Below are 24624 nucleotides of genomic sequence, written 5' to 3'. Positions count from 1 at the left end.
TCATTCTCTTGTCAGCTTTTAGCATCACCATTTCAGAGCGGTGCTCTTAGTTAATCGCGCGAGTGTTTTGCTTCTCCCCTGTCTCTTTCTCGGTGCCTCTGACTGATGGCTCTGCCTAATGAAATGAGCTGGTATACAGGGGGCACCGCTGGAGACGGACACTGCTGGAGCTTGGCGGCCGAGCACGTCCTGGCCCAGCAATGCTAGTGTTCAGATCTTTAGGAGATCCATGAGCGTGTCCAGATGCTCGCTCCTAAGTGCCTCCTGCCTCTGCGCAGCCGAGGGCCCGGGGAAACTCGCTCTGCCGCGTGCGCGGCTGTGGGCACGCAGCCTCCGCACGTCCTCCTGCCACTTCCAGTTTCGTACGCATTTTATTTCACTTCCATGCCAGTGCTGAGGCCGGGTGGGTATAGAAAGGAAGCAGGACTGGTGCTGGACAAAGCTACTGTGGTGGTTTTCAGTGCTGCATCACTCGGGTCTCTGCTGAGACTGGGCTGCGTGCAGGAGACGCGCGTGCCGGAAGGGTGGCTGCAGGATTTTCCATCTCACCGTTAACGAGGTTTAGGATTACGCACCTTCTCACTGCCTCATTCCCTTAAAAAATAACGAACCCACAAAGTTACAAAGAAACTGAAACTATTTGTAATTGGCGGCACGTGCTGCAGTTAATAGAAACGTCGATAACCACTTTACTCTGTTTAGCATCGCAGGGTGGTATTACTAGAAATGTTTTATTACGCCTCCTTCAGGCAAAGGGTTACCCTCGGCCCCTCAGTACCGGCGAGAAAGCTGGAAAACGGTGTTATTTAAAGCGTCCGCTAAACCGCTGAAGTAGAAGTGGGGGCGGTTCCGGCCCGGAGTTAAGATGGCGGCGGCAGCGCCGCATCACGTGGCGGCGGGCGGGGCACGGCAGCTCCGCGCTCTCTCCGTGGCGGCGAGTGCGGAAGGATGGAGCCGGCGACGCTGGAGCGGTTCCTTAGCCCGGGCAAAGGCAACGGCCTCCGCTCCCGCCGGCGGGTGCGGCCCGGCGAGCTGCTCTACCGCGCCGAGCCCTTCGCGTACGTCGTCACCAAGGAGCAGCTGGGCAGCGTGTGCGAGCACTGCCTGCGCAGGTACCGCCGGCACGGAGGACCCCGCGGCCGCCTCTCCCGCCCGGCCAGCGCCACCCCTTCCGCTGAGGCGGGGCAGCGGCGCGGGGTCGCGGCGGGGCGGCGCGTCTCTCCCTTTCCGTGTCCTGACAGAGTGTGTCTTTCCGGGCGCGGGAGGTTTGCGCGGAGGTTTCTAGGGCTAGCTGCTCGCTGCGGGCGGGCGGCAGGAGTCGGCAGTGCCGAAGGTGGCCCGGTGATGTGCCGGTGCTCGGCGGCGTTTTTGTGCCAGGCTGGCGGTGGCTGGAGGCGCCAGGCTCCTCGCAGAGTCTTTCCTCAGCCTGGCGGGGGCAGGGGCGGCAGAACGCGGCTGGGTGGCTTGTGGCTGCTGGGGGTGGAGGTAGCGGGTCGCGGTGGGCGCTGCGTGACTGCCCTCTTCCTGCTCAGCACTACCTGTCGTGGTGAGGGTACAGTTCTCGTCCGCTGTAGTCCCGTAAGGAAACCTTTCGGCTGCGTGTTCCCTGCTGCCTAATGATCCGCCCTGGGCGTTGGTAGCGGTGACCTCAGCTGTTGGGCACCAGCCGTCATGGAATAAGCAGCGTGAGGTGGCCGAGTTTCCTGTCCCCCGTGAAAGCTGATCTTGTCTAGGAGCACGTGGTTTTGAGACATGCGTGGGACAAGCGCCTGCCTTCTTCCCCCAAATCCTTACAAGTGAAAACCAATAAACTCCCAGTAGCTCTCTGTGTTTGCTTAAAAAAAACCAAAACGTTGTCTGCGCTTGAGCCATTTTCTGCCAAGATAGATTGTGATAGACTCGGTTTTGGAGATCGGTGTATTAATATCTGAAACATATTGGTAGGTGATCCAAAACCATGTATAACTACTAAGACTTGGAGAGGCAATTCAATACTGCTAGCCTTTGTCTTTTTTTCTTTTTGAAAGTGTTTGATGTTTTGTTGATTGAAACATTCCTAGTGTTTTGCTCCATGCCCTTACAGGGTATCTCAGCTTCTGTTTAAATAAATGATAATGTGATCTTCGTTTTCCCAGAGAAAAGTTTGACAATGTGTTCCAGGTCACACTTGCATCTAACCTGAGCATATAAAAAACACAAAACCAAAAAATCTTTTTAGCTAATATATTTGTCGAGTCTGACTCATGACAACAGAGTCCTTCAGAGTGGTGACTGCCTGTACCTTTTCAACTTCAAGTCATGAGGGGCTGCAGATTATAGAAGACAGGCTGAGTGCAAGTGAAATGAAAATAAATCTCAAGTGTTTAGATATAGAAGTGTAACCAAGGCAAGGTTTGTTGGGAGAAATAGTGATGTTACCAACTGATGTATCATGAAAGGTTATGCATTTGTGAATGTTTGTCATTTTTCTAAATAGTGATATCAATTAAATTTAAAAAGTTAAGTTAAAAATAATTTAAATTATTTAGTTAAATTAGTGAGTGATACATATATCCATACATAGGTATCATTTTTTTAAATGTATGGGAATTAGAAAAATTATGAAGTACTGCTGAAGTGGGATGTGGAATCAAACTGTTTTGTGAATCTGGTTTTCATTTAATATGCAATGTGATCTTTGTTCAAAGCTGGGTATCAGAAAACCCATTACTGCTCATTTAGAGGACTACAGATAAAAGTCGCAGTCTGCTATTGTTCCTGTTTTTTCACTCTGAGCTTTAGGTGGCAGTACAGGAACACACAAAAAAAATATCTTGTGCTTGACACTGATTTAGCATTTTAGCAATTTTATTAGATACAAAAATTAATGTTCGAGGCTTTGTACTGTGAAGTGTAATTCTATACTTACTTTTGTCTCCCAACTTGTAGTAGTAAATGTTGTTGGATAGAGCTTTTGGCTGCGTGAGAAGTGCTGGATGAGCCAGAAGATGGGTAATGATGAGCAGAATATCTTATTTCCAGACTGCCTGTTGAGAGGCAGCATGGTCTCACCAGGATTTGGGGTCACAGACTTGATACAGTGCTGACTTACTCTGTGACCTTTGCTGAGTCCTTACAGCAAGAGTCTGAGGTATCCAAGCAGGGTAAAGATGGCTCTTGAGGACAAAGTTTGCTGCTCTGATTCAGAGAGGAAAGCTGGGCTAGTGCAGTGGTTCTGCTTAGTCTTATCTCAATTAAATTAATGTTATTGTTAATTTAAAATACTGAAGTATTATACCTGTAGAAAGACTAACATCCTTTCCTTACCTTACTGGGCTGTTCATACTATTTGTATAGTGAAGTTAAAATTTTTGGTCATACTAGATCTCCGTTGTATGCAGACCAGATGGCAGATTTTGGTAACTATCTCATAGATTCATAGATTCATAGATTTCTAGGTTGGAAAAGACCTTAGAGATCATCGAGTCCAACCATCCCTAATCCCCATTAAACCATATCCTCAAGTAGCTCATCCACCCTATTCTTAAACACATCCAGGGATGGGGACTCAACCACCTCCCTCGGCAGCTTATTCCAGTGGCTGACAACCCTTTCAGAGAAGAAATACTTCCTAACATCCAACCTGAATCTCCCCTGACTAAGCTTATGCCCATTTCCTCTTGTTCTATCACCCATCACTAATGTAAAGAGCCATTCCCCTACCTCCCCACCATCTTTTCTCAAGTATTTATAGGCCGTAATCAGGTCTCCCCTCAGCCTCCTCTTCTCCAGACTAAACAGCCCCAACTCCCTCAGCCGCTCCTCATAAGTTTTATTTTCCAGCCCCTTGACCAGTTTAGTCGCCCTTCTTTGGACTTGCTCCAGGAGCTCAATATCTCTCTTAAAGCGAGGGGCCCAAAACTGGACACAATATTCCAGGTGTGGCCTCACCAGTGCCGAGTACAGGGGCAGGATCACTTCCCTGCTCCTGCTGGTCACACTATTCTTGATACACGCCAGTATCCCATTGGCCTTTTTGGCCACCTGGGCACACTGCTGGCTCATATCAAGCCGGTAGTCAACCAACACCCCCAGGTCCTTCTCCGCCAGGCAGCTCTCCAGCCACTCCTCCCCGAGCCTATAGCGATGCTTGCGGTTTTTATACCCCAAGTGAAGGACTCTGCACTTGGCCTTATTAAAGCTCATGCCATTATCGCCTTTTGAGATTTTTTCTTTCTTCTGAGATAATCCCGTATTTTCTAATGAGTAGATTCATGTTGGTTTTTATGAAAGGCTGGACTAAAATATTCTGCTATAGCCGGTTTAAAATGATTGCGTAGCTGTTTCAAATTATATTCCACTAGCAATTAAAAAAAATACTGTCCTGAAGTAGGATACATTGTAAAGATTTGCTCAGAAATATAAATTTTGATAAAGAAGAAAAGTGTTTGTTGAAAGTGTGCATTTCTGTGGAAGTAGTGTCTTGAGAGAACATATGATGTTGTGTTGCATGATAGTACCTTTTTGCAAAAAAAGAGTATCTGTAGCGTTAGAGTCAGTGCCTTGCTGAAAACATGGTGTTTTTTGCTTTTATGGAAGTCTGACAAGATTTGAATGGCCAACATTTTCTTCCAACAACCTACTGCAGAAAGCAACAGAAAACATTCTTGTTGTCTTATTAATTAAAAATTTTCTGTATGGCTCTTCCATGCTTTAATACCTCTTTAACATGTGGTCAGTGGCAGTACAGCTCAGTACAGATTTATGTAGCAGGATTGAGGGAGTAGAGCTGTTTCAGTTACAAACTTAGGGGATTTCACTGTATTTTCCGTTCTGCTGGACATTGATAAAGGTGGTGAGTAAAGTTAATTGCCAGTGTTCCCTGGAGGCTTCCATCACCATTTTCTGTTCTGGAAAATGACTATTACACCTTATATTTTTCTTCTCTATCCTTGACCTGGCTGTCACACTATAAAATGACCTTTCTTCCAGCCCCTGGCAATTTAGCTTAATTTGGCCTTTCCACAGTGATGTTCTGTTCAGTGGGTCTCTGTTATTCATATGTGTGTTGACATCCTCATAGAACTCAGACAAGCTAGAAAAGTAGGCTGTCCTTTCATGGGGGCTGTGCGTCCTCTATCCTTGTAGATTTTATTCATCCAGGTGATTAATGATCTTATTCTTGATTATAGCCTCTATTGTCTTGCCAGGGTCAGAAGCCAGCCTTGCAGTTAGTATAGTCAAGTGAGTGTGATGATGGAATTTATTTATTTCCTTAAAAAAGCAAAGTACTGCAAGTACTTTAGTTGAGTTGCTTATATGTTTAGAGTTCTGCTGTTAATGTTACATGAGATTATAGACAATATGAGAATAGACCAGAAAATACTTATATTCTCATCTTTCGATGCAAAATTCTAAGTTTAAAGGAAAAGACTTATTTGACCTCTTTTTCTGACATTAATTGATACTATTTGTAATATTTTTTTTTTGGTTTTATGGTTTATTAGAATTTGCTTTTATGCAGTTGATCAGATTAGAAGTTTCATTGAAATCTGGAAATAGCCAGTTACTTCTTGATTTAACAAAATAATCCTAAATCAGTACTGACTGTTAATGTAGGACAATTTCACATTGCAAAGTTTGCTTGCACGTGCTCATGTATTGGGCTGTCTGTTTTATCTGGTGGTGTTGCTCAGTTTGCACAGCTGGTTAAAATCTTTACATGGCTTTTAAAAATATTTTTTGTCTGATAAGTGAATGCAGTAGTGGCATCTCAGTGCTTGGCAGTTCTCTCTCTCTGCATATTTGGTGTTCTATCAGCCTTTAAGCCCTGAGTTTCCTGCAAGGTACGTGGTAGTGATGGCACTGCTTGGTTTGACTTTCAGATTTTGAATTGAAAATACACCCAGTCTGTTATAGAAGGGGAGTCAAAATGAGAGTGAAAGTCGAGTATGCCTTTGGTGTTTGTTTGCTTTTTACAGAATGTTTCTGTGATGGGTTGTATTTACAAGAATCTACTGCAAGAAAACTTAAGTACTGGTTGACACTTGGGAACAAGAAAGTTTCTAGAATGTGCGTTTCAGAGAATGCAGGAAAAAGAAGTAACACTAGCCCATTTCCAAATGCTATACCACTTATGCCTTTAAAGGAGAGAGATACTTTAAAAAAAGTGAGTATTTGAGCATAGGTAGCATACAACATTATATATGGACTATGAAATCACAGACATAAGTGTTTCTTGTTTGGGTAAGGTCAAAGGTTCAGACTCTGGTAATGGAATAAGAGGAAGTATGAACGTGTTTTTGTATGACTGCAACTTTTGTAAACATATCTAGAGAGAGGAAAAACATGTAAGTTAGGACTGTTGGTAAGCTAGCCATGGCAGCAGACACGACTGCAATATGGAAATACAACCAAGAATTTGGTAAATAGTTGGGCGATTACAAAGTGCTAAACACAGGCCAGCAAGTGTATGCTCCTTGTTCTGCTTCACCTGGCTTAAAAATGGCCAAATGGACACAGCTTTACATTCAGGACTGTGCATTCAGTACTGTGTCTTCAGCATAGACACACTCTTAAATTAGCTGCTGGTTTATTATATTATTATAATAATATAATAATAATGAAAGTTGGCATAATGTTGTTAAGATATGGAGTGCCTAACCATGATGTGGAATATTTGAAGTGGAGAGAAGCAGGGTTTGATTTGGAAAGAGAGTGATGAGGCGGATGGTTGTGATTGTGTGATCCTTCATACCACTATGACCCTGGCTTGGACTACTGAGGACAGCAAGCCCTTGACCCTGCACGCGTTCCTCTTTCACCCTGCGATTGGGAGGCTGAGAGAGGAGAGGAGCTGGTTATTTTGGCTCTGTAGCAACGGGGATTTCTCCATGAAGGCGCTGTCATTCACCAGCAAACCTAAGACACTTTGTTAAGCACTGAAGAGAGCACCTCTGTTGGAACCGCACCTGAGTTCTGCTCGTTCCAGCTGTGCTGGGTGATTAGGAGGTATGAAATAAGGGATGTTCTTTCTTTACACAGGTAGAAGTTTAGCATATGAGAGACTTCCAGTAATGCATGAGGCTACAAAATCTACACTGACTCCTCATTTATCTCTGAAAAATTCTTCTGTTGCTGGTTAATATAGAGATAGCTTTAAAACTATGCTAGCTTCCTGAAACCATACTGTTTTGTTGCTCTAGATGTTTCTGGTATACTGGCATTTTGTTCTACAGGAATACTGAAATGTGGAACAAACTACTATTTGATGATACATTTTTGATTGTTAACTTTCAATGGATTCTCATCAAATGACAATTGTTAAGGATTATAGTTATATTTTTTAGATATAAACCCCCATTTTATAGTTTGCTTATACAAAAAGCTATTTTTTTTTCTTTCGTAGACTATTGTATTTCCATGATTGTTAACAGACTGGAATAACAAAGTTTTTAAAATTCCTTAAACTTAAATATATATATATATAAAAAAGTATTTATTAAACTTTCCATATAAATGAATTAAAGTTGGTCAGCACGACTTGGTGCCATGAATTTGTTGACAATAACATTTTTAAGGTGTGAGAAATACAGTGCGTTGTATGTCTCTTCAGTGGTAGTCAAAGTTCCAGGCATTTCCAGTAGTTTTCAAGATGCATAACCTCATATGGAGTAGAGGCATATAAACCAATTATATCTGATTAGTGGTAACCACAATGTTGAAACATTTTTTGTGCTTCCAAGATAGGATAATCCTGAGAATTATATGCTGTATCTTAATGTAGCATTTCTGACTAATCAGGAGTGCAATTGCAGTGCTCTTGTCTATTCATATATCTGGTTTAGTGTGAAGTAAGGGCAAAGGATGTGAAACAAAATTGTATGTGAGAGATGAGCTATACAAAATATCAGAATTTCAGGTTCCATGTAGACCTGTGAGAATGTTTCCCAAGACCTGAGAAATCGCACACCACGACCGACTGAGCTATTTCTATCTATAGCTGAAGGACTAATAGCCAAAAAAAGTAGCGTTTTTCTGAGAAGATACTCTCCCTCCCCCATGTCATCTTACCACGATAGAGAAGATTGAAGCAACCTTACAAAAAGCAGGATAGAAATGCCTTTTTCTGTGCCCATGCCAGCTGGAGCTGTAGGAGAAATGGCTTCCAGGCCACTGTCTCCTTGCTGCCAGGAAAATCTTCTGCAAGAGAGAGTGAATAGACTATAGACTGTACTTTCCCCCAGTATCTCCTTCCAAGAGGCCCTGAACTTTCTTGTCTAGAGGAATAAAGCCTGTAGCAGAAATTACACTTACAAACTCCTTCCCCCTTTCCTTCTGCTGAGTCAGGTTGAGGGTGAGGAAGGAGGAAGCTCTGGCATTCAGGATAGCATTCATGCCAAGTTGTCCTGGACTGTCCATTGATTTGGTTTGCCTCCCTCACAGCACCCTTTAGGGTGGTTAGGAAGTTCCTGTGTTCCTGTTACGAATATCTGTTGGTAGGTGTTTTCCTCGACTGACTGTTTCTTTCTCTTGGAGATTTGTTTTGGCAATATAATTCAAGTTCTATTTGCAGTAAACCCTCTCCTTTCCATTGCACAGTATTTTGATCCTCACATCCAAGACTTCCCTACTGTCTTGGATGCTCTGGGCTTGTTTTTGGAAAGGTGTGCCCATCTCCTCCTTCTCTTCCTCCCCTGCCTTATGGTCTTAAGGCTGCTGTTAATGCCTTCTGCTGCCAACCTGGATTTTTCCCTGTTAATAATAGAAGAAACAGAAACAGGAGAAGCTGTTAAAAATAAATTCTCCCAGGTCAAGTGTTTGTTGCTGTGTCTGTCACTTATGAAAAATTAAAATTTAAGTTTAGCCATGCTTTAAAAGTCCTTAAAGGTCTTACCAGATTGTGATTTTGTGTTTAGCATTTCCATGCTTATACTGCTCTGTAATTTGAAAGGTATTACATCAAAATTGTTGTCTTGTCAAGCTGTGACTGACAGTTTAAGTTGTAGTCATCTTGTAAGTTCTTCTGAATTTACGTTTTACAATGTATCTGCAATCCATATCTGATATTATATTTCTTTTCTGCATAGTGCAGTCTATAATATTAATGCTTTAACATATTAATATGTTCTGCATGAATATTCTTTGCTTGTGGTAAATGATAAAGCCGTGAAAATAAGTTTCTGAATTGGATTATCTTTAGTATGCATTTTCTTAGGGTGAATTGTAATTGTGCAAGTACAAAATTAAAATTAGTGCTATGAGGGAAAGCATAACTGATTAAAATACGGGTAACTTCTAGCTAATGTAATGTATAATGACACAATTAGTTTCAGATATCTCCCAATAAAATTTTTCAATTCGCTTAAGTTGCTGGAAGTTTTACATTACGTTAGATAATTTATTGTTTAAATTCTTTAAGAACTAGTAATGATATCTTGTCCATAGGCATTGGAATTCATTAGCTGTTAGTGGTTGCTTCCATTGTGGTTGTACTCAAAAGCTACTACATGCTTTTGGGCTGTATGGTGTATGGGGTGATGCTGTTTTCCCTTGAAGCATCTATAGTCTTCAGAGCCAGTCACAACAGCTGTTTTGAATTACTCAAAATGATATAGGTTAGGCTCATAGAATTTTTGGCATGTCTCTCCGCCCCACCTATTCATGTTTTAAAGTGGGATACGGATCTGTGTGATAGCCTACCTGATGTGCTGGCTAGAAGCAGCTGAAAGGGCAGATTATTCTTACTGCTCCCCCGAGTCCTTCCTCTCCTTCCTCCATGCTCCTTCTGCTTCTCATTTGGCAGCTTTGCTGCTTGTCTGACCTGTGATATACTGGTGCCAGGAGATAAACTGGAATAAAACATGCTTTACCAAAATATAAAAATCATTCACTCCCCTTGAATCAAATTATTGCTGGGGGACAGAGGAGCTGAAGTGGCTGTTGAAGGGATGGTCAAGGTCGGACAGTCAGGGCTATGTCTTCTGGTAGTAGCTAGCCTTTAGTCTGCTGTAGCTAAAAATGAAACCTTAAAAAGGGCAGTTAAGGGAATTTCCAAGCTCTTATGGGGGTCTTCAGGAGTGCAGGACTGACTGGCTTGTTAGTGTGGAGGAGGATTTTTTCCCACCTTGTAGCTCAGGTCAGTCCTGGGCAATCAGGCTCCACCTTCATTCCTTTATCCATTTGTGTTTCTGCTATATTTTACTCTCCCAGAAGCATTTCTGCCATTAGCTTCAGTTTAGTAGAAGAAACACTGCAGGCATTTTCTGTTGTTTCTTACCACAAAGAAGATATTTTCTTTTTGTCTGTTGTCTTGGTTGTGTAGGAGTGTCTTGACTTTTCTGGTATTTTATTTTTGTCACTGATTATACTTATTTCAGGATCTGTGCTTAATTCCTGCAGTCGTAGTTCTCACAGTGCACCTCTGCGGCTCAGTGGGCGATTTTATTTAGAGGCCAAGGTAAAGTTTTGAATCATGCCCAAGGGCATCCCAGTGACTGTAGGGTTGACGCCAAGTAGTGCAATTGGTTGAACACCAGTAAGTAATTCCTATGCTAACTCAAGCTGTAATCCCCTGTTCATGCAATATTTAGCTTTCCCGATTATCATCTTAGCTATTAGCAGCTTTCAGCTCAGGGTTGGTTCTGCTATTATCTTGATTGCTCAAGCTTAAGTGAAATTAAAGACTGATTTTTTTTTTTTTTTTTTAAAGCAAACTATTTTCTTGGCCTCTGAGCATCAGAGCACCTGATCATGCAGTCAATAGGCAGGAAATACAACTTTTGGCTTCACTGGGGAGGCCTTGCCCGAGCAGTAATGTAGGGTTTGTGCGCTGCCTTCGTAATCAGGTTTCAACATTCAAAGGAAAAAAAGTCAGCAGCCGTGTTGAGAAGGACTTCTTACGACAGTGTGTTGTGATGTAGAAGTGCAGAAAAGGAACGAAAGATCATAATTGGGAAAGAAGAGGGAGTAAACCCACTCTTAATCAACTGCAAGCCCTTTCTTAAAAGTTCAAATTAATATGACTCGTTCATGCAATTTAATTCAAATGGATCTTCAACTGCCTGGACTGTGCGCTATAGACCTGAAAAGATGATTTCTGTGGTGGTGGCATTCTTGGTAGTAGGAATGATCATGGTAACATAGGGAGAGAGAAATTGAGACAAGATTGGTGAAGCATTGCCCTCAAAGAGGAAGGATTTGTCTCAGGAAATGTTGAGCATGAAATAAACTATGCATGTTTCCTATGTAAAATCTTTGTTCAGCATAAAAACCTTTGTTCAGCATTCCATGCTTCTCAAAGGTCAGAAACATGTTTTCATTTATTTGTCAAGAAAAGCTTGGAAGCAGCTTGCTGTAAAACAAAGGTTCAAATTGGAGTGCCATCTTGTTGTGTTAGCACCTCTTCTTCTTGCTGTGGCCTGGCTGCCGTTTTCCCATTACAGAAATAGAGCTTCCAGCTCCTTCTGAGGTAAGTGGTGTACCAAGGAACACTTGATGTGTGTAAAAGTACATCTCGAATTTTACCTCCTCTGTTTCTCTGCAGCTTGTCTGTGTGTGAGGAGTAAATTCAAGTACCACTTTGCAAGTCATTGTACATGGAATCTTTACTTCATATTGTATTGGATGAGAAAGATTTGTGCCAGGCTATTGCACTGCAGTTTAATTTCCTCTTAAAAAAATCAAGTGTTGTTTTTTTTTTTTGATCAAACTCTGGATCCAGATATTTGAGGCGGGTCTGTACTGTGTGTCATTCTTTCATTTCTGTGGTGCATAGACTCCAAGTCCTCTAGTAGTTGAAAGTATCTTGGTCCAGACTTCTGAAGAAGCAAAAACAGACTGAAAGACTGAAAAGAAAAATTGAAGTGGCACAGAAAACCACTTCAGTGATTTAGGTTCATAAGTGTCTATGTTGTTTTAGCAAATGGGACTGGCTACTCAGCTATTTACAAATTTTATCCACTTGTCATATTAAAACCATCTTATTAGTTGATATTGCTGTAGAACAGATGGAATAGCTGTGGAAGCAATTTCTGGAATACGGTATGAAACTCAACATGTGATGATAGATTTATCTGAAGTTTTTACCTCAGGGAAAAAATAGTCTATGTAGTTAATCACACAAGATATATATGATATCAGGTGTAAAACGGATAACAATGAAATGTATTTTACCTTTAATAAAATCTGTTACAGAATTATGGGGGGTTTGTGTGGTTTGTTTTTTTTTCTCCCAAAGATTATAGTTTTGGCTTTATTCCCTAAAATAAGCACTGAATAGTATCTCTTACTCTAACAATGTCCCTTTCTCTGGCTGAGACAGTAGATGAGTTGTGCTGATGAGCACTAAAAAGAGTGACAGGTCAAGCGTAATAATAGCAAGAGATGTATAAACGCTGTTAGTTAGCAATCCAGTTACTGAAACAACTTAATCTTGCCCCTTCTAATAGATACCTAATATTTTATTAGACATGCAGTCCATCTGTATATTGCTCATATGTGGCTTTTGCTGCCACTTAATAGCCTTTGCCATTTTGGCAGTCATTTTGGTAGAATTACATTAACTATTTTATGTGGTGAGTACCTTATTGTGTGTTCTGATAGGCCAAAACTACTTAAATTAGATTTTTTAATGAAACTCCGTAAGGAATGCTGATAATGCTGAGTGTTGTATACAAAACAGTTAGGCTTCCTCTAAAGACTGTGAACATTTGAGGTGGGGTTGTTTTACTGGGCTCACCTTTCTGCTGAAGAGTGTGCTGACTGGAGAATCCTTTTGTGTGTATATAAAAAAATGACACAGGTGGGATTCGCTTGTCCTGAGTTAATGACCCTTAAAGGATTTAGGATTAAAAATAAATGTATGTGTGGGAGGTGATATGTGTGTTTGTGCTGAAATACGTATTCAACTAACATCTTATTGATTAGGAAGTTACTGGATTTATCAAGACTTAAGTAGTTTTATTTTTATGGTGTTTGTTTTATCAGTGTTTCAGGAAAGGTTTACCCTCCTGTTCCTGTTCACTGTCTATATAGAAATTCCCTTTGCAATAATACATGTCACTTGTGTTTTTATCTGAAGAGGCCATTGTAAGAGTTCTCATTTGTCATGTTGGTTGTCATTTTCCTCCATTTCTGCCACCCAACAAAACCTTCGTAGGCAATCTTGGAACACAGCTTGGATGGGAGATCAATCAGAGCAAAGAATGGCAGCACTTCTCTCCCTTTTAATTTGTCCTACTTCTGTGTAAAACTTAAGATATTCTCAGCTGATGGGTATATTTTAATGCATGTATGAGGAACACAACAGATGAAGGATGACTTTGTAGTTCAGATACATAATTGGAGGCTTAGAGCCCTCGTTTGTCAGTGGCTTCATCTGTAAAATTGAATAAGGTCTTTCATTGCTTACCTATTTGAGAGAGATTTTAAGTTTACCACATTCACCCATGTACTTGACAGTTGTTGATAGTACGTAAAATAGAAAATATTTTCATTATATGTTTGTATATCAGCTTGAGGGCAATATTTGACCTGTAGCCCACTTGAACATCGTAAAAAGTTTAATTACTATAATAATTACCTATGATTAGGCAGCTGAAGGCATATCTGCTATAAATTTAATAGTACCACTAGGAAAAAGTCCAACACCAACAGGTTTATACATATATTTAAAATTAACAGGGCTTTTTAAAATTGCTAAAATAAGTCCTAATTCTGCCCAGAGCTGAAAGCTTTGCCGTGTGAAACTTTATGGCCTGTGTAATTTGCCAGATCAGAATATTATGGTGCTAGATCATATGATGGTTCCTTTTAGCTTCAAAAGCTGTGAAACCTGCTTGTCCTTGGGCCAAGAAAAAAGTGTATGTGGAGGGAAAGATAAAAACCAAAGCCACTTAACCGATACCACAGAAGAACAGAAAAAGGGCCAGTGAAATCTGAATTACAACAGGCTAAAACAATGTCAGTGTGAAAAATTGTGTACCTGAGATGGGCTGAGGAGACATAACCTAGAATGGTGCTCTAAGCTGAAGGGATGTTAAATACTTCTGGGAAAAACTGATTGTAAAGGAAGAACCTGTCACTTTTTTTAAAGTACTGGTCTGCTGTGGATAATGTTGTGATATAAATCACTTACCAAATCAAATAGAGAATTCAGCAGATGGAAGCTAAAGTAACAACATATGTATGGTACGAAGGGTTATGAAACATGCTTTCTGATTTTTGCATGTATGTGTAGAAATCTCAGAGATTTTGAAAGGTGAGACCTACAGCCTTTATTTTCCCTGAAAGGTTACAAGGCTGTGGCTGCTCTGTGACACTCATGGGAACCTTTAGAAGAATGAAGGGGAAGTGGAAAATAGTGGTCTGAAAAGAGATTCATAATTTCTTTACAATATATGAATTTCCTGAAGTTGAAAAGCATCTTAAGTGGAAGATAAAAGCATTTTAAATGAACAAGATTTCTTAATGGAAAATATCTCTAAGAACTTGTTTGCAAACTGATGTAGAGGGGAACTGGATTTTGGGCTGGGCAGTAGAAAGTTGTGTCTTTGTATTCGGCCAGGAGAGCTGTAGGTGGGAAGCACCAACACTAGATGTGTAGCTGGAGAGCCTGGGGCTGTTTTTGTGGTGGTGGCATCAAGGTGGTTACGCTGCCTGGTGGTGGAAGAGTGCATAGGTGTCACGGTCTGTACCAGTGATTGTGGACATTACCTGCCATTCTGAATATCCTGTTTGAAAGTTGTTTTTAGCCTATTATCTTGTTCCTGAGTCTCAGGAGGAATTGAATTATTAAAGGACACGTTCTGCCTTTGAACATGTAGCTCTGAGCAATGTCAGTGTTTCGTGTGCACAAAATACAGTGATGTTTGGCTTTCTGTTTGGGGGAGCTGGTGTAGGGCTCTGGTCACTTCTCCTGTAGTGTTTCTTTCCTTATTAATCTGCTTCGAGGCAGATGTGAAATAATTTACAGAACTCCCAAGTGCTTCAGAAATAATTTTGGAGCCAAATTCCTTGTCCTTAGAGATTGCCGTGGGAGTTGTGACTTTGGGAGTACGTCTGTTCAGAACAACTGTACTGTAGACTTATTAATTTTTAATTTTCATGTCTTCTTTTTAACCTCCCTCCATGGAGTCTTATAAGCTGTAACTGTCTGTACGCATACTATTTTATGACCCTTGTAGTCCGGGCTGCTTGTGAAGCACACATTTAGTACTCATTCTCATATGTTCATATACACTTTAATTATAAAATTCATTTCTACTAAAAAGTAGATAGCTTTACTTTATAGATACTTTACTAATAGCTGTTTGTTATTAATTGCAAGATTATACTTGCTTTTCTGCTCATTACGACACAAAGATTCAGTATCAGTTTTAAAAACTGCGTTTGTTGGGACGTTTCAATGTCAATTCATTTTACAGCTGGAAGGTAACGGCATTTTTAAATATTCATTTTCTTTTCCAGATACAAAGTCACCTGCACTGTGTGTTTACCTCTCTCCCTTTTGCTATAAATTCTTTGAAGCATGAAATAGCTTGCCAGTTGTCTCTTTTATGCTCAGAAGTTAATGAATGGTTATCAGGTTATTGCAGATAATAACTAAGCTACAAACCGTAATGCATGCATAAGCTCATTGTGTAGAATTTTTGCCTTAAGACAATGTTTAATCGGTAGTTGTAGGTTTAGAAATGTCATCCCAGGCTGTACTTACCCCCAGATTTTTGCAATAGAAACCTTCTCCTTCCCTGCCATCCTGCCCTATTTTGCAAGCAGACAAGGTTAGAAACTTTTCTTAGCTTTGAAATGCTTCCAGTTCTACCACAAACTTTTACTAGCTTTCCGCAGAACAGGTGTTTTGGCTTTATCTTGCAATGAGTCCTTAGCATTTGTTCTGACTGGTGGAAATAAATGACCTCTAGTGTTTCCCAGTCTTTTACCTATGAAGTAAAGTTTATCCTTGACGTGTGTGTCTTGCTGGGGATGTGAGTTCGCAATAAGGAACAACAAAACCTCTGTGGACTTGGTCCTGCAATTATCTCCTGTCAGAATTTCTGTTAAAGAGAGAAAAAGCTTTTAATTTTTTTGACCTCATATGTCTCCTAGAACTAGTAATTTCCGAAAGTGCTTTTTTTCTGTTCATGTGTGTTTTGGTTTTATGTATATGTATGTTTCTCATGCAATAATAAAAGCTGGATTAATTTTAATTGGAAGAACAGTATCTTGTAGCTGAAATAAATAGAAAATTAGGCTTTAACAGCCTCCCAAATAATTTAGTTCTTATTTTTGAGAAGTTATTTCTCTACCAACTTTAGATGAAATTAATTAAAGAAATCCATTAATTCTTTATTCTTGATTTTAATTTTACAGTACTGAGAATATATTTAACAAATAGATATGGTGTGTATTTAGGGAAACAAGTTTTATTATAGCAGTAAGGTTACTACTGGCATTGTGTACTACAAGGTAATATGGTGGTGGTAGGCCATCAAGTCAATTTGTTACTTAATGAGATTTACCATAAAGCTTTGTATGGTAGTGGCTTCAATGTCAGTCTTTTGGAGGAATCCTTTGTATAAAACTTCTATTTTATTACATTTTAAAAATGTCGTAGCAGTTACTGGAAAAAATTTACAACCTTTGGACTATGTTTTCTGGCTTCACATTAGGCTTTTCATCTGCTTTGCATAACTGTGTGTTGACAAAGCGTCATCTTCTGAAAGTTTACTGTCATTGTATGTCTACAGTAAGCATAAACATTGTATGTTGATGTGATTATAGTTCCTATAGCACTGTCCATGAGGAGCGATGTTTTCCAATTACACACTTTAATTCCATAGCCTATTTCAGCAGTAGACTTACTGGAAAGCCTGTGTCCCTGCTCCTCATGCCAAAAGATTGTAAACTGCTTAATTATGCTGTGTGGTAGGGGGATGTCAGTGCAGCTGCTCTTGTGTTTTCCTTTAAACACCCAAAGGGGGATATTTAAGTGACCCCGAGCGCCTTCGGGAACTGTGGTTTCCTTTCGGCACTTGTACCATTGCAGCAGTTGCTGGGCCTTGACCCATGGCCAGGACCCTCTGGGCTTGGTTTTTCAGGGCACTCCAGGGCTGAAGAATTTCCTTAGGGAGGGCTGATGTGTCCTGGCTTGTCATATAAACAAAGCTGTTTGCCAGTAACATGAAGAATTTTTTCAGGACATGTTGCTGAAGTGAGGAGAAGCTGTTCCTGATGAACACAGGAACATCTGAGACAATCAATGCAATTTGAAGAGGAAGTAAATGGACATGATGGTGATAGACACTATTAAAAACATTCTCCTGTGTACTGCTTTACAATACACTTATCTGAAACTACATTAGAGCAGTGGAAGGGAAAAAGAAATTTCACTACATGAAATACGGTCGTGTCTGCTGACATACACTGGTGTGAGGGTAGGAGGAGTTGTGCATTTATTTCAAGATTGATTTTTTTTATCTGATTGTTTTCCAACACTTAAATGTTTTATATGTGAGGAGAGGTTGTTTTTTGTTGTGGTGTTTTGTTTTTTGTTTTGCTTTTACCTTGGAATATAGTCAACAAAAACTTCACATGACTAAAATAAGAAAAATACAAAGAATGGGAGAAAATTGTTTTTAAAACTGGAAATGGAGTTGAAATATAAAGAAAAAAGAGCCTTAATAAAAGATGTCATTGCTCATATAAGGAAGAAAATAACTAGTTAGTGTGGTTTGTTTTTTGTTGTGGGTGGTGTTTTTTTTTTTAAGTCAATGTCTAGAGAAAGCCTGATTTACAATAACTTTGGTTTGTTTCTAGAATTAGCTTAACACAAGAACTATCCAGGAAAAACATTACTTTTCTATGTCAGACAAAACCCCTATTCTGTTTGCCTTTTTTTTTTTTCCTAGGCAACAATTTTTAGTTGCATTTCTTTCTTTTCCCCTCAACTTGCTTTAAATACTCAACATTAAAAAAGATAGTGGGTCTCAAAAGGCTTAGTAGTGTGTTCAGGTTTTTTTAATTGCATGCTCAGTTTCACCAAAAGATGCTCATTGAAAAGATCAGTGACAGACAAGGTATTTAGGTAGGATGTAGCAACATGCTGTAAACATGCATAATGAGTTACAAAGTGACTCTCAAGGATATGAATCACAAATTGATCAAAAACACTCCCTTGTGAGTTGGGGCTGTTCAGCCTGGAGAAGAGAAGGCTCCGGGGTGATCTTATCGCAGCCTTCCAGTACCTAAAGGGGGCCTACAGGAAAGCTGGAGAGGGACTTTTTCCAAGGGCGTGTAGTGATAGGACAAGGGGCAATGGATTTAAACTGAAAGAGGGGAGATTTAGGTTACATCTAAGGAAGAAATTCTTCACTCAGAGGGTGGTGAGGCACTGGAACAGGTTGCCCAGAGAAGTTGTGGCCGCCCCATCCCTGGAAGTGTTCAAGGCCAGGTTGGACGAGGCTTTGAGCAACCTGGTGCAGTGGAGGGTGTCCCTGCCCATGGCAGGGGGGTTGGAACTAGATGATCTTTGAGAGGTCCCTTCCAACCCAAACCATTCTGTGATTTTATGTAGTTCTCTTTTTTTCTGCTGAACTCACGTGTAAGTCATCAGGTTTAATTTTGCTTAACTTGTGGTTTAGAAGTGTGCGTGAGTCTATCTGTAGGAATTAGTGCTATGAAAGTTACCCTTTTCACTTTGTATGTGGAAGACTGAATATTTACGTATGGTACTCTTGTTTTTGAACTGTTTGAGTGTTTTTAATCACATCAGAAATGCAGACTGCAACTGGACTGTTTGGGAAGAGAAGGCATTCCACAAGTTGTCAGTATGTTGTTGCTACATATCGGATATGCTTAGTATATTTTGCATATAGTAAAGCGACCTGTCCAGTTAGCAGACAGATCTTTAGGCACAACGAGGGTTTAAGAAAAAGCTGTTACAGCTACAGTAGTGCTGCTGTTGATGTAAAGCCTAATGTTTTCCTAATTGCAAATATTTTGATCTCTCATGTCAATTACAGTTTCTCTAGATAAGAAGTAAGAGTACTTATTTCAGTAATTCTGTGGGATTTTTTTTTTCCAGAGTTAACACTGGTGACTGATCTGTTCCTAAGGATTGTAGGACCTAAGACTTAGACATCTTTTTTGATGGGTGTTGAATTTCTCTGTGTATGTATATAGATAAGGGTTTTTTTTTTTTTAAAAAGCGAAATAACAAATGCAGTCTGTCTACTCACTTGCAAAATGGCCAGCAGTAGGAAAAGTGAGTGAAAACCACCAAAATTAAATTAACTATAACTTGAGGATACTCTAGGTTGTTTTTTTCTTTTTAGGCAGCCAAAATGCTGTTGTATATCTCTTTACAAGAGAATAGGAGATGGTGCTCTGTAACAGTAATTTTGATTAATGCCTTCCACAGGCCTCAGCTAATCTGAAATTTGAAGTTATACTCTATTTTGGAGCTGTCGGAAACAGATTTTTGAGTGAGTGTTAAGTTTTTAGCTCTCTTCTCCCTGTGAACACAAAGTCTGACCTTAGGAAGTGTGTAGATGTATCCACTCCTGTTAAAGTGGATAGACATTGTACATAAGGCACAGGAGATGCATCCTCTTGTAGGATTGAGCTATTTCACTTCATTTGTGACCTAATCAGGATTTGAACTCAAGTTTTAGGAAATGAATGCTTACTCTTGCTATTTAATTTCCATAAGATGCTGTGGTGAATTAAGAAAATTAGACTTCAAGAGTACATGAGAACTCAGGACATCTGGTACAGCACTTGTGAACTGTGCATTTCACATGCCTGGCACAAGCAAAATAAATCCTTTAGATCTCCACATATTTTGGAATTGCATTTTTAACCCCATTGACTTTGCTTTTCCCTCGTAAATTATTCCTCTGTTATTTGCAGAAGACCTGAAACAGTAAGCCTGTAGGATTATTAAATAATTCATTTGCTAAAGTTACTTCTGATTAAACCTTGGACTCTGGATTTGGATTTTGATGCTTAGAAAATGAAATTTTAGTTTTAAAGCCTAATTTATGTGCAATGTATGTACAAGGAAGGTCTACTTGTGTTTTTATTCCTGCTCTTGTGAACTATTCTGTATAACGTTTTGTGATACAAGATGTGGATCACTCTTGGTACCAAAAGACATTAGACTTTTTCTCTGAATGTTTGTATATTAAGTAGCAAAATGCTGAGAGGTTTTCAGTAGTGGAAGAAATTATCTACTTACATCTTCAGATGCTCTCCCTCCCCCTTTTCTTTTTTTTTTTCCGAATAGCAAGTGAAGATTTTGATAAGTTATCTTTGTTACTGTTGATGTAGTTGTGTTTAAATCTCCCTGCTCCTTCCTTGTGATTGGTCCCATCCTATGACACTGGATAGCTGACGTTTTTCTGGAGGTTAGCTCTGGAGGGTTACTCAAAAAACCCAACACAACTGGGGAAGGAACAGAAACTTCAAAACAGAAAGATGCGGGGGGAGTCTAATCATGCTGTCTGTGTAAGGTGGGGTTGGTTCTTTGTGTTGAGACCTTCCCTGGCTTTAATCTGTAGGTTCTCTCCCCGATGTAAACATACACTTAGTGCTCGTGGTTGTCTTTCTGGCAGATGAGGAAGCATGTTCAGCACTGAAATGCAAAGTTATCTTCAAATGATAGATCTGTTTTATTGGGAATTGCCTAGCAGAATGTGAGCAATGAATGTGGGCCACTATGTGGCTAAAAGATGCTCAATTTTAGAGGTCTTAAATCAGGAACCAGTCTCCTATTTATAGTGCTGAAGTGTTTAAAACTACTTCTGTAGACACTAGCTATAATCTAAAGCTCTGTACGTGTCTAAGAAATAATTATTTGCTTTGTCTGGCTATTGATGCTTGATGCATTTGATGACTACTCTGCTAGCCAAGAGATGAAATTGCTAATGAGAAACAAAATGACTATGAAGAACTGAAAACATGAAGATTGGGTCAAGCTTTGAAAAAAAATGCAGATTTTGCTTTTAAAAAACCCACTCCATTTTGAATATGTGATACAGAATATAAAATTTACATATGCTGTTATTATGTGGAATAACAAGCATACGTGTGACCTGAAAAAAAAAAAAAAAAAAATCTAAAATGTGGCTTTTATTATGAAAGTATTAGGCAGTATTGCAGTTTTCCACATTCAGTTTTTAACAGGCTGTGCACAAAAATCTATATACAGCAGATCCAGTTGCTATGAATAGCTGAGTGTATTTTACATCATTCGTCTCTATGTGATCATTTCTGCGATCATAGAATTTTCTATGAAATAGTTTTGGTGGCTCACAGTTAACTTCCACTATACTCTGTATACTTTAAATTATCTGATCATGTGACACATGCTTGTGGGAGGAAAGAGTTGTTTGATAAAAAAAGGCTTTGCCAGCTGTTTTTCTTTCTGCTGCCTTAACTTCTGCCAGAGTGAATTCAGTGTCGTTTCTACCTGAAAGATGTTCTTCCTTCATGGGTGTCATAAATACCCAATGAAAAAAAAATGCTAGTATACCATAGAGAAGGCGGGAACTCTTGTTTAGTTTTAGTTTTGCAATTCAGGACTATTTTTAATCCTGGAGTGACATTTTCCTCAGACTAGTTTGCGTCATGAAACAAGAGGTGTCTGGTAACAAGAAATGAATCCTATTCTGCGGAAAAACCAACCGACAGAAAACCAGTAACAATTCTGGAGAGGGATGTGTGTTGCTAACTGGTAAGTTATGAGGGGGAAGAGCTCAGCTGTTATTAGTCACATTCGTAAGTGTAGGAGAAACTAGGTTAAAATAATGCAAAAGCAATCATGTTTGTGAACAAAATACAGTTTTAAAAGGGAATGTGCCTGGCTTCTTAAGGTAACTTTTTTTTTTTTCTGCAGAAGGGTGAGCTCAAGAACTGAAAGACCAAAAGCTCAGGGCACCATGTGATGGGTGCTGCTGTAACCGTTTGCCTTTGCAGAGCTGTCATGGTTTGATGTGGAGGGGGGGGTGGTTCTGGTGGCAGGAGAGGGATTTTGCTCCCTGCGACCTCCCCGGTTTTGGATCCGGGTTAGGCTTAGTTCTGGCCACCGGATCAGACTGCCATCCCCCTCGGGGTTGAGCCAATAGGGCGCCTCTGCGAATTGCCCTATTTAAGTCAGGACAAGGGAACCGGAAAAGGTGCTTCGCCCAGGATTGACCAGAGAAGGGAGGAGGGCACTGCCCCCGCTCCCTGGCTCCCGGCCGGGCAGCTGCCTGCGTCGGGCCAGCGCCGCCCACGGAGAATGGCGGCGGCGGAGCCAGCTGGGGAACTCGGGGGCACCCCACTCCCAGGGTGCCCACTGGGCTGAGTTCACCTGGAGAGGACTGAGATCTGAGAGAAACAGCTGCATCGACAGCAGGTCAGTGAGGATGGAGCGGGAGGAGGTGTGCTGGAGCCGAGTTTCCCCTGCGGCTGATGGTGAGATAGCAGGCTGCCCCCCTGCAACCAGGACGGCCTCGGTGGAGCAGCGACCCACTCGCAGCCCGTGGGGAGAAGATGCCTGAGCCCGAGGATGGTCGTGTTGGGGGCACGTCAAGGCAGAAAGGCATCTGGAGTCTTCGTGACGACCCACGCCGGAGCGAGTGGCTACAGCTCCCTAAGTACCCGAGACTGTGGTATAGCCCACACCGGAGCAATCTGTGGGGAAGGATTGTTTCCAGTGGGCTGGACTCACGTTGGAGAAATTTGTGGATTTTTCCTCGTGGGTAGGGGATCCATTGGAGCAGGGGAAAAGGGTGTAAGGACTCCTTCTCCTTTAAGAAAGAAGCAGCAGTAACAGCACGGAATGAACTGACCTGCACTCCCCCAGTCCCTGCCCCCTGTGCTGCTGGGGGGAGGAGGTAGAGCCGGGAGGAAAAGGAAGGTGGGGGGGGGGAAGGTGTCGGTTTTAAGATCTGGTTTTGTTTCTTTCTGTCCTCTCAAGTAATCGGTTTTTATTTCCCTTTGTCCTTCTAAGTAATCATTAATAAACTGTTTTGCTTTGAGAAAAGCGCTGCCTGTTTTGCCCAGGACCATGGTTGGCGGGTGCTCCCTCTGTTCTTGCCTCAACCCTCAGTCCTTTTGGTTTTTTTTTCCTCTCCTCTCTACTTTTATTGGAGAAGGAGAGACTGTGTGAGTTTTAGTTGCTGGATCAGCCTAAAACCACGACAAGAGCGCAGATGAGTGTTTTCTGACTACCAAGGGAATGAATGGATTTTAGGAGGCAATGGGATGCTGCCCCATATGGAGCTGTCAGAATGCCCCCTCTAACGTGCTGCTTAGTGGCAGCCCAGACGATCTTCTGTTCAAAAACCAAACCAAAAAGGCAGAATACGTTACTGACCTCCTGCTATACTCTGCATCCTTCTGTTCCCTCTGTGCTTTAAAGGTGTGCTTTAAAGATGCACCAGCTTCTCCTCCCCAGCCCACAGATACCTTGGTTGGAAGTTGCAGGACTGCAGCACAGACATCAGCCATGTGCTGTTCCGCTGCGCTGTGTTATTTCAGGACTGGGCAACTGACAGGGGAAGGCTAATTCTGCTGCTTGTCTTCCAGAAGAACAGCATGACCATTGCATATGACTGGAGTCGCTGTGCTGGTTTCCAGTTGCCTGTAATTGCATGTGGAAATGTTTGGGAAGCAGGGCCAGGCGATGAAGGGAAGGCAGACTGCGCTCACCAAGCCCGTCCCCTTGGCAGCTTGGTGGCAATATCCCGAAATAACAAGAAGTTTCAACTGGCCTTCAGGAGTGACGCTGGGAAAAAATGCATTGCAGTAGATAAATGCAGAAATGACACAAAGGAGATGGTTGGAGGAAGGTCTAAGGAGACTTTTTGTTGATTGGACTGTAGCTAACAAGAGCTAAAGGACCAGGATGTGCATCATGGCTGGGGCTCTGCAGCCCAGCAGCAGCTGGTGGCCTAAAGGCAGAGTGAGATTGATGGCTTTGTTCTGCTTGTTCTACTGCCTGTTCCCATCAGGTGCAGTGTGCTTAAAAGCCCAAAGCTTTCCCCTTTTTATCCAGACAATGTATGTGTAGCTAATACTAAACAAGAAACAGAGCATACCCTGCTTTGTTTCTTCTTAATTAGGGTAGAATCACAGAATGATTTGGGTTGGAAAGGACCTTAAAGATCATCTAGTTCCAACCCCCCTGCCATGGAAAGAAGTGTGGTAGAGGGCTTTTGACATCATGAATGCAAAATATAAACCTTGGAGTTTGCTTCAGTTAGGTGTTGGATCAGGGTTTCATGATATACAAATTGTCCTGGGTCTATTTTTAATTTGTGTATATTTTACAACTTCCTTAGCTGTATCTGATTTTGTTTATTATTAAAATATTTTAATATTTTTTTCTCCAAAAGTCAGTTCTGAATTTTTATGGTATCTTTTTTTTAGATGAATTCTAGTGGTAGTTCATATGTGTCTTTTTAAACCTGGTAGAATTATTATCCAAGATGATGCCGTGGTTGCCCTCTCCTACAGAACAATCCGAATCAATGAGAATATATGCAAATTTATTCAAAGATTATGGAGAACCCTCCCAGACATGTTTATAGCTGCAAGTCATCTGTATCCACTGTTACATGCAGTGATTTTACTGATGAGAACCATGGGCACTGTCCC

At 41.0% G+C, this 24624-nt stretch overlaps 1 protein-coding gene across 1 annotated transcript in view; it reads left to right on the top strand.

Moving 5' to 3' along the window:
* The first annotated feature begins 948 nt into the window (after window positions 1-948).
* Window positions 949-24624, top strand: part of SMYD3 (SET and MYND domain containing 3) — a 439291-nt gene continuing 415615 nt past the window's right edge. The window contains exon 1 of the mRNA XM_086627978.1: window positions 949-1112. Coding sequence (XP_086484104.1) covers window positions 949-1112 — 164 coding nt within the window. The remainder of the gene's footprint in view (window positions 1113-24624) is intronic.

The sequence above is a fragment of the Tauraco erythrolophus genome, chromosome 2 (assembly GCF_009769465.1).
Source record: "Tauraco erythrolophus isolate bTauEry1 chromosome 2, bTauEry1.pri, whole genome shotgun sequence".
Lineage (NCBI taxonomy): Eukaryota > Metazoa > Chordata > Aves > Musophagiformes > Musophagidae > Tauraco > Tauraco erythrolophus.
This window is presented reverse-complemented; position numbering and strand designations above follow the sequence as displayed.